The sequence below is a fragment of the Miniopterus natalensis genome, chromosome 12, assembly GCF_054644295.1.
Source record: "Miniopterus natalensis isolate mMinNat1 chromosome 12, mMinNat1.hap1, whole genome shotgun sequence".
In the NCBI taxonomy this organism is placed as follows: Eukaryota; Metazoa; Chordata; class Mammalia; order Chiroptera; family Miniopteridae; genus Miniopterus; species Miniopterus natalensis.
The window spans coordinates 57,381,623-57,397,306 of NC_142092.1; the positions used below are offsets into that span (position 1 = coordinate 57,381,623).

The following is a 15,684-nucleotide window of genomic DNA, read 5'->3' on the forward strand; positions in this document are numbered from 1 at the left end:
GAACTAAGGGGCTCATAGATGGTTGAGATGGTCTCTATCCTCATGTGACTTTGCAGCTCACTTGAGAAGAGAAGCTTAAACAACTGGATAGGATACAAATCGACGTGTGAAAAAGGCCTTCACGGGGTATAAACAAAGTGCTATGAAGCAGGGGGCCAGCTGTGTGCTTGAAAGGGGTAAGGCAGGGAATGTAGAATACACTTTCTAGAAGTTTAGTGCTGGAGGAGTGGCTGGTAGGAGGTGATTTGGACACTTAAGAGGTCAATTGGAAAATAATGATGACCAACCTTGGCAATTTGGTGTTTATTTCTAGTTCTAGAAGAACTGCAAAAATTTTATGCACAGTCCCCACAAAAGTGCTCATCTCATTCTATGGACATTATTCTTTGGGATTCCAAATAAGTAGTAACTGGGTAAATTGGATGCTTGCTGTTCTAAATATTAATTTAGTCCTTATGCCAACTGTGTGGGGTAGGTGCCTCTAGTATTTAATACCCATTTTACAGATGAGGGAACTGAGATAGGAAAAGAGCCAGTTATTTGGCTGCTAAGCAGTGGATTCAGACCCAAACAGGCTGGCTCCAGGGCTTGCATGCTCACCCCTGTGCTACGTTGTTTCTCAAACCTTCATTTAAAGAGTCAATCTGAAATTGCAGAGACGTATTTTAAGTATGCAGAGGTAATATTACCTAAGATCTGGAATTGCTTTAAAATATTTTATTAGGAAGGAATGAGGGAAGGAAGGATAGATGAAGCAGGTGTGGTAAAATATTGATAAATGTTTAAATAGTTGATGGGGAGCCATTGTAGTATTCCCTAATTTCCATAATAAAAACTAGAAATCATTGCTAGTGAATATGGGAACTCTGAAATATTTTTACCTTGTTAATATAAAAAGATTTTTTGTGTGAATGATCTAGGTAATTTAGATCAAGACAATGAGTTTCCCTAAGTTACTAATATAATGGTGGGTCTTACAGATGGAGTACCCTTTTCTGTTAAAAACAACTTCCCACCTAATTGCCAAATGTGATGGCCATTCTTTAAATCAATAAGGGCTGATCTTGCGAAATGTATTTGATAAACTAGCAAAATGTCTGAGTTAGAAGGGACCTCAAAGACAACTTCTTCCAAAATTCTTATTTTATAGCTAGGAGAATGTAAGTGATCAGCCCAAGATTAGACTGGGAATATTAAATGATTGTCTTTAGCCAACCACACAGATAGTTCATGGAAGAGCAGAAATTAAAACCTGAGTTTCCTGTATTCTAGGGAGTGTTTCCAACTCCCGTCAAAAGCAGCTGTGCCCAGAAAGACAAAGAAAGATGAGCACCTTCAGCTTGGGACTGGAAGGGATCATATGGGTCTTTAACCTTGTGAGTTCCCAAACTTTGGACTTGAATGCTCTCCCCTGTTTTGTGTGTTTTTTAACGTTCCTTGTTCACAGACCCTTTGTCTCCACAAAGGGCACAGTTGGAACAATCATGACTGTTGCACCTGAAGATACTCTCAGAGGTTCATTTGGGGCTCTGTGGCGATAAAACCTGCCCCTTGACGGGCCAGAAGTCAGGGTCGGGCATTTGCCAGGAAGGAGGAATGCAGGTTTCAGTGAAAGTGCCTCGAGTCACCACCCCCACCATTGACCTGACCTTATCTGAGAATTCCTGTAAGGCATTTCCAAAGTCCAGTCTCACCTTTCTTATGAAGAACATGAAGGCTGTCTTTGGTGTTATCCATTCCTTAAGGTTTGGGGGTGGGGGAGTGGTGTGTGTCTCAAACCCAAATGCTTTAGGGCCGTGGCAGGTAAGGTAAATGAATGAAGCTGGCCTCTGTAAGACTGGGGTGACCAGAGAAGAACAAACCTAGTTCTCCCTCAAAGGTCCTACAACACTGTACTGTCCATGCCTGAAGCTTGGGCAGGTCAGATGATAGTTGGTGGCCTTTGATAGAGAAGAAAGAACCTGCTGCGGAAACCAGGAGACCTGGGTCCCCTCACTGGATCCCAGTGACCTCAACACAGCCCTCCCTTTGCCAAACCTCAGTTTTCTTCATCTGTAAGAGGTGGGTCTCTGAGGCTCAAAGGTGCTGGCCCCTTACAGTCTAATTCTATGCTCTGTGATAGAATTCATGACCCCAAAATAGCTGGAGCCACTGTCTGCCTGCCTGACCTATATTTGCAAAGTGCCCAACGAGCCCCTTGGGTCTGACTTTTTTAGCACTGGGTTCCTTGAGGTCCTTGTTGGATGGTTTGTGACATTCTCAATCCCTGTAATAAAATGTCCTGCGCGTAACCATTTTTCTGCTTCCACTCTGTGTCAGAGGTTGCTTCTTTGCCGGTTTTCTCCTCTCTGAAAGCAGTCACAAGCAGACGAGCTTAGAAAGGGTGTTCTCTTCGTATTGTTTCAGGGAAAATAGAGAAAGTCAGACCTCCTCCATCCCCCACAGCTGAAGGCCCCAGCTCGCAGCCTGACTTAGCCCCCGAAGAGGCTGCCGGATCCCAGCGGCCCAAGAATCTGATGCAGACCCTCATGGAAGACTATGAGACACACAAATCTAAAAGGCGCGAGAGAATGGATGATAGTAGTGTAAGTGCCTTTCCTTTCACTTCTCCGAGGGCGAACGTAGCGTGCGGTGATCCAGTTCCAGCACATGTGTGTAGACAGCTGTCTGCTAGCATCCTGGTTCCAAGACCGGTTTCCCAGTGTGTGGTTTAACATGCCTGGAGTTGGGGCTGGGTTTTTGCTTTGTTTCTCAAAAACACTGATCATGTGAGGAACAGGTCTTTTTGCTGCCAACTAGAATTTGATCCCACCGGCAATGTTAGTGCATGAGATGTTTGGTGGGTAGAAAGACACACTGTGCAAGAGGGAAAGAAGAACATAAAGGCCCTGCAATTATCCCAGACACCAGGGAGCTGATTTCTACCATCACTGGCCTGCTCTGTAAGGTTCTATTTCTCTAGAGGACACTGACAATACTATTCCATCAACATCTACTCTGGGCGATTCCTGTAAATGTTACTCAGTGCTCAAAAGACTTGAGTGTGTTTGGGACTGTTACCAAGCCTTGTGTACAACTGGGCAAGAAAGAGCCATTTAAAATGACAGTTAAAAACCACACGGCTACCTGCTCCCCTCAACCCTGAGAACTTCACATGTGATGTTCACATTAACCATGGAGGAGTCATCTGCCCTGTCGTACTTTCTCCAATAAGAGACTTAAGGGCTGTTGTTCCATTGCCAGGAGGCGGGATCAGCCCAGGGGTCCACGCCAACCTCTCAGGAGTCTTCTGACTGAGGCATTTATCGAGGTGATCACCTCTTCCCCCTGGTTACACTTAGGTCACGGATAGCTTGGGTCAGTGGAGAGTACCACCCAGTTTACCGGGGACAGTCCTGGTTTCTGCCTGTTGTCCTGGTGTCGTTATTAATAGCATCCCCTTTCGCTCTTAAAAGTGCCCTAGTTTGGATGATAAATTACTTGTTCACCTTAAACTTGAAGGCTGCGGTGCTCACAGGAAGAACTCCAGCCTGACTCACTGCCTTTCATATCCCAGTTGGCTAAGTTAAAGGATTTCTGCAGTTGATACCCAATGTTGCTTTCAAAATATTTGGTGATAGAGAAAGCACACACCTCCAGCAGCCTAACGGCTCACCTGGCACCTCCCAGGCTCTCTCCTGGGTCTCCACCTAAACTCCTCAGGATCCCGACTCAGCTCTTCCGTCAGGCTGCAGAGTTTCTGAGCTGTTTTCCTATTGACCAGGGGAAGGGCCTGGCCCTCAGTGGCTGCTGCAGACTTTTCCACTGCCGGAGCTCCTTCCCTGAGCCCATAGGACTTTTTCTGTCCCCTAGGTCACTTTAGCTGGCCCTTCTTTGCAGCCCCACTTAAAATATGGAGTTTACCTTTAGGTATTTTCTGGAGCCTATGACCATTTTGAAACCAAGTGCTAGAAAAATGGCTGGTATCTTTCCTCCTGTGATTCCAGCCATGCATCGGCAGCTCCGGGGAGGTTGGCTGAGTGGACCCCTCATGTTCTGGTGCAGAGGGAGGAGACCAAAGGGACCGCTTAGCATGTGCGCCCTGCGGGTGCTTCCTAAGCTCCCTCTCTGTGCCTCTGTGTGTGCCTGTTGTGCTGAGGTGCAGGTGCTAGAGGGGGAAACTATGCACAGAAGAGCCCACTCTTAACTCATTTCATAGGCATTGGCTGAAACCTCTTTTGTGCAAACTCAAATGCCAACCAGGTTGGGTTTTCCCCGTGCGTTAGTGCGGCTGCTCAGAATCGGATTTTAATACACCGATTTTTCTTCATGTATGCGGTGAAACGGCAGCCTCCTATCTCTGTTTTTCTTGAGTAAATAAACATTTTGTATAAGGAAGAAACTTACAAACTCATCAAGTTGATACCATCCCCAAATCTTGGATTCAAGGTCAAGTGTTTTGCACTGTTACTGATATTATCAGAAATCCAAGTTCGTCATTGGAAATTCTTAGAAATAGAATGAAACAACCCACTATGGCCCCTTTAAGAGACCCAGATTTGGAAAAAGCATAATCAGATTGCTCCTAAAGCAAATATATGATCCGAGCCCCCGTTACCCTGTGTCTTAGCCCTCTCGATTCAGGGGATCTTTTCTGTTGCATCTGCGTCAGTCACTGGAGAACATGTTGAAGTTTACCTGTAGGCCTTCATTCGTTTTCCTGGCTGATTCGTGGCCCCTTCTTTAATTGTCTCTGATTCCAGAAGGGTAATAAAAAGGAGCAGGTGGACTGCTTGATGCCTGAGCTGTGTAACTGGCTTCCTGCCCCTAGAAGCTGTGCTTCTGTTCTGGCTCCATTCACACACGCTGTTCTCTGGGCAAACTATGGCTTCTTAGATTCTCCACCCTCTAAGAACCTCACATGGCTCACCTGGGTCCAGGGTCACCCCGGCACCAATATTGGTGGGTCCGCCTGCCAATTATGAGTCCCCCACACGTGACCAGGACCCAACCATGTGTTTGTCATAGGAAGTAGCACGCTCTTTCTGAATGGAATGAAAACAATTCGTATTTGCTGCGCTCCCTAAGGAGAAGGCAGACTTAAAAACAAAATCGGGTCACTGGGATGTATGCATAGTGACACATTAGACACAATGGTGTTAATGAGCGTGAAGGACCGAAGAAAGAGAAACCCTAGGCAGCCGCGCCCGCAGTGTTCATGAGTGACTCTTGCCAACCTGCCTGTGAAAATTGACCCTGGCCATCAAAACAGGTACGGCACCCCCACCCCAGAGCGCACTGGCCCCTGGAGTCCTGCCCCCGTTTCCCACTTGGTGAAAAATCATACGCAGGACAGGCAGGGAGGCCTCTGGCTCATGGAATCGCTGCCAGCGGGTGACGTGGGGGACACTGTAGAACATTTGGTGGATTTCCATGTTCCTGAGCTGACCCCCTCTCCTGCTGGAAACAAGATGAGGGCTCAGAAATGGCAGAAGATGGAAAATTAAATCACGAACTCTCTCCTGGAACATGGGCCCAGGAGTCACTGTATTGGTGACATTGAATCGTCTGCAGGTGAATACCTGCTCATTTTTCAGTTGGCGAAAAGGTCAACGACAAAGAACCAGGAAACGCCCCTTTTCTCAAAGAGTTATCCCCAAATGGCCATCAGAGCAGGTGCCCACCGTCTGCACCCACCTGGGCTGGCTTCCCTGTTCTGTGTGGCGTGGTCACCAGTGAGCATCTCTGTGCTCTGGGCTTTAGCCAGGCCCCGCTTAACAATGGGCAACCTCAGCTATTTTGGGACAGGAGGGTTGCTCTCTTCACCCCACCCCTTACCCTGGGCTGTTTAGCAGCCTACTCAGGGCCTTTGTGGGAATTAGAAAAAGGCACCCCTTTTCCTCTGTGAGGACATAGTCCTGCACCGGCCGCACAATAGTGAGTGGAGTGGGGACACTGAGCTTCAACCCTCCCTCCTCCTGGTGCTACTGTGCAGTGAGCACACCGCACACCCAGGTGCAGTGTCCTGCTCTTACTGTGGGTCTCTCATCTGAAAAAAACCTTATGTGGAAATGTCCCCTTTATATGGGCCTTATGCCATCTCTGGTCCACGAAACACATTCTGGACTAGACTAATGAATCATAGTGTCCTAAAGGGTTTCTTGGTGCCATGCAAAAAAAAGATTTAGGCAAGTGTTTTTCTGGCCTGCTGTTTCCCCAACTTGACCTGAGCCTCAGAAGATGATGGGTTCTTGAGTCAGTGATGCTCTTGAACTCGGTGGGTTGCTTTCCCTTTCTCGCTTAAAGGGATGCTGGCCTGAGTCCAAATTACAGCCTCCTGGGCGTTCAGCCGCACCCTCACTTCTAGCACAGATCTACTCTTGGTGAGTTTTTCCTGAATTTCTCTCTCTCTTGCTCCAAGAATAGCTGCTGAGAGGACTTTCAGCTGCCCCTGCCCGTCTTGGAATAGGAGAAGGCCTCATCGAATCTCCTGGGCTAAGTGAAAGCTGGGGAGAAGCAGTTACTGCTTTTCTAGGAACTCCTGGCACACATTTTTCTCTAGGCCAGGACACCCTTTGGGAGTTGGGGCCATACTCTTATGGAGTGGTTGAAAGAAGCCCGTCTGCCTCCAGTGCCCCCACACCCCAAGCACTACAGAAGCTCGGCCACAGTCAGTGATGTTTCGTTCTGCCCGGCTTTCCCTTGGGTTCTCACTCACACTCTAGGAAGGTTCAGAGGAGGAGAGAGCTCCAAATTCACCCACTCCTAGCCAGCAGCCTGATCATTACAAAACTGTAATTTTTAAGTGGTACACATAAGAAGCAGTCAGTGATCACAGACATGATCTCAGTGGTTATTGATGCCAAAAACCAGTGGAAATGCAAGGTCATGACCACAATCTTAGAGGGGGCTGTCCAAAGTTGGCCCTTCTATCTCATTTCCTATAACCAGGACATTCTTTGTTCTGGACTTTTCTTGCAGTGACTTTTAGTCTCTTATAGGAACTAAAGGACCATTTTAGTTCCTACATGAGCACCCCACTCTCAGGAACTTGTCCGTGTCCCCAAGGTAGTGATGAGAGAGGCTGGGTGGCTTCCCTAGGCTTCTTTAGGGTCAGCCTCAGAGAATCTGCCTCCACACACCTTGCATTTGGGCAATCTTTTTATCTGTAGTCAGGGTCTCCTTTTCATGGGACAAGAGGCTACAATATTGCTTTGGGCTTCAGGGACACCTACAGGAAAAGGCTCTTTGGCTACAGATTCTAGCAAATCCAAAATGACCATCAAGCACCTTGCTGTGGACGTCTGGTTGCATACCTGGGGGTTGGGAGATCTTGTTAATTCAAAGCACAGAAAATGGAAGCAACAAATCTTGAATTAACAAAATATGGTTTATCTGATATTTTTATTAAGTAATAATAGGGTATCTATTTGCTCCAAAAGATACAGACTTCTAAATAAACTAATATCAGATGAAGAAAGTCTTGGCATGGGTGTGTAATGGTCTCCCGGTGTTGCTCCCTCCTGCCTGCCTGGTGTGGTACGTTCCCGGGGGGGGGAGGGTATTCCGTGAGTGTGCCTCTGTCGTACTAACCCTGGTCTTTTCCCTCTCTGCCAGTACACCTCTAAGTTACTGTCTTGCAAGGTGACTTCCGAGGTACTTTTGCACTTGTTTGTCTTGGTCTTCCTGCATGCCTGGCCCAGGTGCATGCTGTTGTGGTTGGCTGTCCCTGGTGGGTTGAATGAGAAAGACAAGGAAGCAGTTTGTCTTCACATCTTTTTCTTCCTGACATTTCTGAACTGGGGGGTTGCCTCAAAATGTTGGAGCGCACGCAACAACTATACACCCTGCTGTGCTGTGCTGTGCCGTGTGGTGGGATTGGAGAAGACCTTGCCCTGCTCATGGATCTGGAAGACGCTGGCACTAGAGGGCACCACCGGTGGATTTTTTTTTTTAAGTTTCCTTAGGCACTATAACAAGTATACCCTGGTCTGGTTAGAAAACAGTGCAGCTCAAGACTGCTTTGGGCTTCAGAGACACTTATAGGACCAAAGGACCACCGAGTCCTTTGTTTACCTTAAATCCAGAGAGCTCCATGCCATAGCTTGAGGATAAGTTTTTCCAGAAGTGAACCATTCCAGCTTCCCCTTTACACAACTGTTAAATCTGTATTTTTGTTTTGGAAACTTCTTTAAGCATTAAATTTTCTCCAGTCTCTTTTCCCCTACAACTTTCTTTTACACAGATTTCAGAAACTTGTGCTGTGAAAAAGCGTATTTTCCATTTTCCCCATTTTTAAATTCCCCCCTTTTTTTCTTTTTGCTGTGAGAAACCAGTGTTTTTCATATTTTTTATTTTTATAGTATTATATTATTTTTATTTTAAGAGAATTATTTCAAATATTTAGAATTGTGGAGAGAATCGTTTATTCATTCTCTCAGCAGTTTATTGAGCACCTACTATGCACCAGGCACTTTTCTAGGTTCTAAGAGTAGAGCAGTCAACAAAACAGTCCCTGATGTCATGGAGCAGGCATTCAAAGGTGCCGAAAAACATGGCATAATAAAATAATAAAGCCCATCTATCCAGCTTTGCCCATTCTTATTTCATAATATTTGAAAAAGAAATTAATATTGCAAATAGAACTCAAGCCCTCCTGTTACTTCTCCCAGTTCCCATTTCTCTCTCTCCTGAAAGGTAACTATTCTTGAGTTTGGTGTTCATCAATTCCATGCATGTTTTTATACCTATACTACGTATATGTAAATATGTTCTGGTTTTGCATGTTTTAGAATTTCCTATAAATGATTTATTGTAGAATCCTCCACTCCTTACTTTGGTGTGTTGCATTGTTTTTGGATGTGTCCATATTGATACTTATGGCTCTAAGTCACTCATTATAACTGTTGCATAGTAGTCCATTGAATGAACATATCACTGTTCATTCAGCCTCCTAGTGATGGAAATGTAGGTTGTTTCTTTTCCTAAAAATTTTGTTATTGCCACTACAAACAATGCTTCACTGAATGTTATCATACATACCTCTTTGTGCACCTATGGGAGAACTTCTCTCTATATCTAGAAATAGAAGGACTGGTCATAGGGCTTAGATATCCTCACATTGATGACATATTGCAAATTATTCTTCAAATTGGTTGTGCTAATCACACAACCAATATTAATATTTTTAAAAGCTCCCTATTTAGCAAAATAGTTATAGTTAATTATATATGTAAGCTGATTATCAGTAATTTTCTTTCATAAGGTATAAAATAAATATTGAGAATATCATTACATGTACCTTTCTCAAGGTCTAACTGTGGTTTTCAGAAACTTAGATGTATTTTATAGCTTTTAGGTACACCTTTTGGTTTGTATGTGCAGGGTGAACGGGTGACCATTTTACACAATGCAGAGATCCTTGTAAAAACGCCTCATACTTGAAAACCACTTCATAGTTTATAAAGCCCCTTCACAGGATGATAGAAATAATTATTGTTTGAGGACTTACTATGTACTGGGAACTATTGCTAAATGCTTCCTATACGTTGCCTCATTTGTTCCTCAGACCAACTCTGTACTGTATTTTTGATTGTTCCCATTTTCCATATATGAGAACTGAGGCACAGGGGCAAACTTTCCCAAGGTGACATAGTCGCTAGGACATATACCTGCCTGGACTTCATAGTCAGCACTGCCTCCTGAGAAAGCCTGTGAAGTAGGGCAGTGGTGCTGTGTCTATTTTACAGATAATGAAAGTTGGGGCACAAGTTACCATGAATAATAGCAACACGCTCCAGAGCTGGAAATAAAGCTCAGGACTTCCCATTCCCGTCCAGCACTGCTGCTCAGTACCATGTTGCCACACCCTGACCGGAAGAATCTTCTATTTATAACTATAACAGAACTGAAAGCATGCTTTTCCTCACTCATACCTTATTCTTAGATGTTGACTAAGTGGCCATGATATGCTTACGCACAAAACACTGTATGGCATGGCTTATGTGCTTGGAGACAGGAGTGCGCCCCGTGTGTCAGGTCCTGCTGTCCCTGCTGGGAGGACTGGCGGAGGCTTCCCAGAGGAAAGCACACTGAAGAAAGGGAGGTCTATTCATTTGTCAGGGGCAGAGAAGCAGGTCGAGATGGACCCCCAGAGTCTGCTCAGGCCTGGACTCCCAGCACTGCCTGTCACCTGCATCTCCTTGCTTCTCTGGAGTTGCCAACATCACTGCCCCTTGCCAAAGTGATTGTTCTTAGACTAAGCAAAGCCTTCATTGCTACTTGGATAATCGACCAGGGTTGGCTCTGCTGGACTTTTCTTTAAAATCAGAAACCTCACATCCTAAGCTGATGCCATAGTAATTGAACTGGCTGGCACGCATGGGCATGCTTGTGGTGGAATATCATGAAATCGAGCCATTTCTCATGTCGGCAACCTCAATGTTATTCGCCTGGATCAAACCAAAGCTGGAGGAGATCGGCTGAAATTTCCCCTCAAAAGCCGATAGACTACTCTAGGGAGGCCCTACCCCAGTGGTGGTGAGCTGACCTGTCCTTTCATTTCACTTATGAGCACCTGTGGCCCTCAAGTTACATCAAAATGCTCAGATTGGTTTTCATTTGCCTGAAAAGCTATCCCCCCCCTTAATACCTCCTTGAAGCTTAATTATACCAAAGCAGGTTTTCATGATACAGATATGATCACAGCTTACAAAGATCCACAAAGCCTAAGGGATTGAATCCACACTGGTCCAATTGTTCGGAATTATCCTCTGGCTTACTTCTTTACAAAGTGACTAAGGCACTTTAGCTGTGCTGTCGCAGCTAGTTCCATGAGGATATTTAAATGAAAATTAATTAAAATTAAATATTTCACTTCTCAGCCACACTCGCCTTATTTTAATGCTCAGTAGCCACATGTGGCTAGTGGCTGCCATCCTGGATGGCTCGGATACAGAACATTTCCATCAGACAGCACCGATCCATGGCACAGAGGGATCGGCTTTGTTATCTAAACACTCGGTGCAGTCATCTCATTCAAAGAAACCTGCAGACCATTTCAGGAAAATTAAATCCCTATATTGATAACTGTAGGTCAAACAGCAGATGAACTTGGGCCATGATCTGAACGCACACCCAGGCCCCCTGCCCCCCAGCGTACCAGACAGTGCAGAGAGGGCAGGGAGGAGGGGAACGAGACGCTGGTTTGTATCCGTAATTAACACCCGTGACCTCTGCATAACCTTTCCCCTCTCTCTTCAGGTCCTCGAGGCCACCCGGGTCAACCGAAGAAAGAGCGCGCTGGCCTTGCGCTGGGAGGCGGGCATCTATGCCAACCAGGAGGAGGGCGATGAGTAACGCGCCCCGAGCCTCGCGGCGCTTGGGGCACCGGCAAACCCGGCCCCCCTCACACCACAGCATTTCAGTGGGGTATTTATTAAAGTGCAAATGACAAACTCAGCAAGCCTCCCGGAGACCAGAAGCTGCGACGGTGACCAACAAAGTGAAAAGGAGTCTCCCCGGCCAACTCCAGCACCCCGGCGTCGGCAGACGGGACCTCTGCGGCCCAGAGAACCGCCTGGATTTGGCCCCATCCACGACCCTCCCAAAAGGACAAAGAAGTTGCTAGCAAATCCACAAGGTCGCCGCGGGCAGGACAGACCGGCCTTGCTGGGCGGGGAGGGCACACGAAGGCAGTGGGGCCATTCGGAGGGCAGCGGTGCCCAGGCTGGTGCCATCTACAAGGCACAGGGTGCCCCCCCGCGCCCCGCTTGGCATCAGGGGTTCGGGGTTAAGGCCCCCGACCCCAGCAGCTGTAAAACGAGCCGCGTCTCCCTCCTTGCCCAGAAGAGGCAATGATTCCATTTCTCTTCCATCGAACTGTTTTTAACCGGGAGCAATTAATGATCGCAATACATAAAATGCATTACTTTCAAGACAATGTTCCTTCGAGTTGCACACGCAGTCTGTTCTCCGTTAGGAGGTTGAGCGCGGGGGAGAAAGCCAAACCAAATGGATTATTTTAGCTTTAGGAGCTTGTCTGCTTACACTATTGCCTGACCGGCAGGTTAGGAGAACACCTTTTCAGTTCTGTTTCTGCATATGAAAACTGTATTTAGTGGACAACGACTATTTTTATGATGGGATGGGGGACCGTATCCGTGTATAAAGCCTGTACACATTGAACAGCCCGGTTCAATAGAGTAGGGGTATTTTTAGAGTGGCAATCATTGAGAAAAGGGCGAGCTCTGCCTTAGAGAGGTAGATGGCCGGAAATAAAAAGGGGTTTATATTTTATATCGTAGAGTGGACCTTAGGCGTGGTGGGCAGAAGGAGAAATTATTTTGGATCAATCAGAAATGAAACTTTAGAGAAAGGCCGTGAAGGTAGATTGAGGAGGGAGGGAGGACGAGTGGGGGAAATAAGGAAGTAAGAGCTATTTTTGCTGAGCAACCAGTGTTTTTCAGGATGATACAGAGAAATATAGAATAGAAATCTAAGTGCAGGCTTGGAATCAGCTACAGATGCTAAAGACGGTGTGTGTGAGCGTGTGTGTGTGTGTACGCGCCCACACACTCACATACCTCTGTGTGTTTGTGTCAAGTGTGTATGCTCATGAGTAAGGCTTCGTGTGTGTGTTAGGATTAAAATTCCAGAATGCTCATGGAACAGGGTGTACAGTTATTTCCTCCAAAGCTGTTAGCCAGCGTCAGGAGCGAGTGAGAATTTCTTTTTTATGAAAAGGGATGTAGAGGCACCGAGATGCAGTATTTGTAATATTAAACTGACCTAGCGTGGTATTTGCATGAGTCACAACCTCAGAGTTTTGAGCAGTTTTGTAATTTGACATTTAGGAAAGTACCATATTTATTCTCATGCTTTATACTCATGCCTAGTATGCTCTAGAGGATGCCAGCTTTACTCTTTCTGTCATTTAAAGCAATATGATAAGGGCATTCAATAATTGAGTGCCCTAAATTTCTGGATGAGAAAATTTTTCATTCTGGCCATGTTAAAAAAAAAAAAAAAAGCCAGACCAGCATTCTTTTTTTTTTTTTTTCCTTTTTGTTTTAAAACTGTGGTTTTTAAAAATAAGCAATAATGAAGTCAGACCTCACTAAAATTCATTTTTGTTTTTACATGGTTATGTCATAAGCTTTATTATGTTATTCTGCTGAGTAGCAATTCCACAAAATTTGTATGTAGATGTTATACACGTAATCTTTGTTTCTTTTATTAGACTAGTGTTGACTTAGGGGAAAGTTTATTCACAGACAAGCAGTGGGCACTAAGTAAAATTGGACCTGTCTGATCATTTATAAGGATCCTTTAAAACTGCCAAGGGAACCTGCAGTTTGAAGCCAAATTCTACCGATGGGCAGTTGGTGCCATCTTTATGTGGCTCATGCTCCTGAATGTTCTAAACGAATATTCAGCATGTGCCCGCCGCTGGGGACACCAAACAAATACCATCCCTGCTGCAAGGAATTCATTTTCTAGCTGGGGAGGCTGGCACGGAGACAGACATTCTCAGGAAAATGAGATCTAGGTTAGGTTAGACGTCCTGACAGGTGACATGGGACAACCAGGAAGGGTGCTTTGCCCGTGAATTTCCAGTGTTCCCAGGGCAGGCATGTGGGTCAGGACAAATGGGCCGGCAGCTCCCCTTGGCCTGGGGCACAGCGGCAGCTGGGACGTCTGCAGGAGAACAGAGTGCTTCTGCGGGTGGCACCAAAAATGAGCCGTGCCACCCGTCTCCTGGACCGACTGGATCTGGTTAGGACCGTAGACGTGATCTACGCGAACTCCCCCATCTTTCACAAGACAAATCGGTCCTCAGGACTTGCCTGAAGTTTTTTGTTCTGTTGTGAAGGAAACCCGTGTACCCACCTTAAACCTACGTTTGAGAAGAGAATTTGCAGCTGAAAGGAATGCTTAGGAGGCCACGCAGCCATGAGATCACTTTAGAGGCAGACAAGTTGGTCCCTAGCTGACTGGACCAGGCACTTACTGCTCTGAGTCCTTTGGTCCAGGTTCCATGTGTAGATAAGGCGACAAATGCAGAGTTTCCATGACCTTCCTGGGCCACAGAGCTGATGGACTGTGGCCCCTTCGTCTCCGACACTGGCCTGTCCCCTTACACTGCCTTCTGGATATACCTGTCGTCTGTCTCCTCCCTCCACTCACTTATAAGCCCATCAATTTGTAAATTACAGTTCCCTGGGAAGAGCCAGGTTTTCTCTGCGCTCTGGAGTTTTTTACTCATTTAAGAAACATCGGGCCACTGCTTTGTACATAGCCCTGTGCTAGGCTCTGGGATCCCAGACGAACCTCTATTTAACTTTCTGAAGAGAGAACAGAGCCCTGGAGGACAGTGTCCTGCCTAGCCCTTCCACAGGAAGAGGCAATGGGGAACTTGGCCTCCGACGGCCTCCCAGCCCCGAGTAGTGCGCAAGCTTGTTAATCTCAACTATCGCAAGTGTTTAGATTCCGTAGACGTTAAAGGCTTTCCTGAAAGTGTCCCCTTCCCACTGTTGATGGACGTTCACTTTCCTCCACAGCTGAGTAACTACTGACAAGCCTTGGCTTTCTCATCCAGAAATTATGGAAACAGGGTCTGTCGGTGGCCGGAGGCCAGGCTGTGTCCTGTCAGATGACACGAGGCAGTGGCCTTGCCTGTCTACACCCGTGCATGCTGCCCACCCCGGACAACCACGTAGAAGCAGTATATTGATCAGTGTCCACATGTATACACAACACACACGCACACACACAGCGTAGCAGGGCACACTAAGACAGTGTTGACTCTTGTCTCTGAAGGCAAATAATTAAATATTTTTTCCAACTAAAAATGGATGTAATTAAGCTATGTATTAAAAAAATAGCCTAAGTGTTTAGAGATGGTGAATATATCCAATTTTAGTGACAACCAATTTCCTGAATTTTAAGCATTCAGTGAGTGAGCTGCCAACTTTGATTTTGTGTTGCTCTTTACCCAAATGACTTTTTTGTTTTTGTTTTTGGAGGAGGGGGCAAAAGCAGCAATACTGTGTTTGGATATTAGACTCTGTATCCGGCTCTCCTGTGTATGTTAACCACTTCAATGTCATTATTCTGCTTTGGTTTTATAGTGATTGTGAGGCATTCAATGCAAGTATACAATTATTTTCTCATTAAACCCCAGTGTGTGGTGTGTTTTTTTAAATGATAGCTCCTCGTTTGACTATGGGAGGGAGAACAGAGGGCCGATTAGCCAGCGGCATCCGGTGCCCTTGGCCTCCACTTCTGTGGGGGGCAGAATCTACTTCTTGCACATCTGGAACCAAGAAAGCACCCTGGCTGGTGGGGTGCCACTCTTAGAGGTTGTCCCAACACAGTGTGGTCTCCAGCTTCCCTGGATAGAAACCAGAAACTCCAACAGGACCCACCGAAATGGAGTGGGTGCCTCTCGATGAGGTGGGTAGGCTCCAAGGTCAAAGAGATGGTTGGATAAATGGTAAAACCCAAGCTTTGCAGGTGGCTCTTAGGCTCTCATTTGGATTATCACATTCCCAGCACCTGCAGTTGGCTTGCCTCTGACGAATAGGGAATTTCAGACTTCACAGGTTAGTCAGGAAGCTCCCTCCCCAAATTCCTCCTGCCCTCCACTCCCTCCTGCCTTCTCACTCCCCCTTCAGCCTCGAGCTGCTCTGTTCCATCTCTCCA

The 15,684-nt window shown here is 46.2% G+C and overlaps 1 protein-coding gene across 2 annotated transcripts in view; it reads left to right on the forward strand.

Moving 5' to 3' along the window:
* LOC148091858 (PALM2-AKAP2 fusion protein-like) overlaps positions 1–5,166 on the forward strand; it is a 79,856-nt gene extending 74,690 nt beyond the window's left edge. For both annotated transcript variants that reach the window (XM_087822816.1, XM_016213696.2), the window contains exon 3: positions 2,407–5,166. In XM_087822816.1, the coding sequence (XP_087678942.1) occupies positions 2,407–2,714 (308 nt within the window). In that variant the 3' untranslated portion in view covers positions 2,715–5,166. The remainder of the gene's footprint in view (positions 1–2,406) is intronic.
* Positions 5,167–15,684: the final 10,518 nt, after the last annotated feature.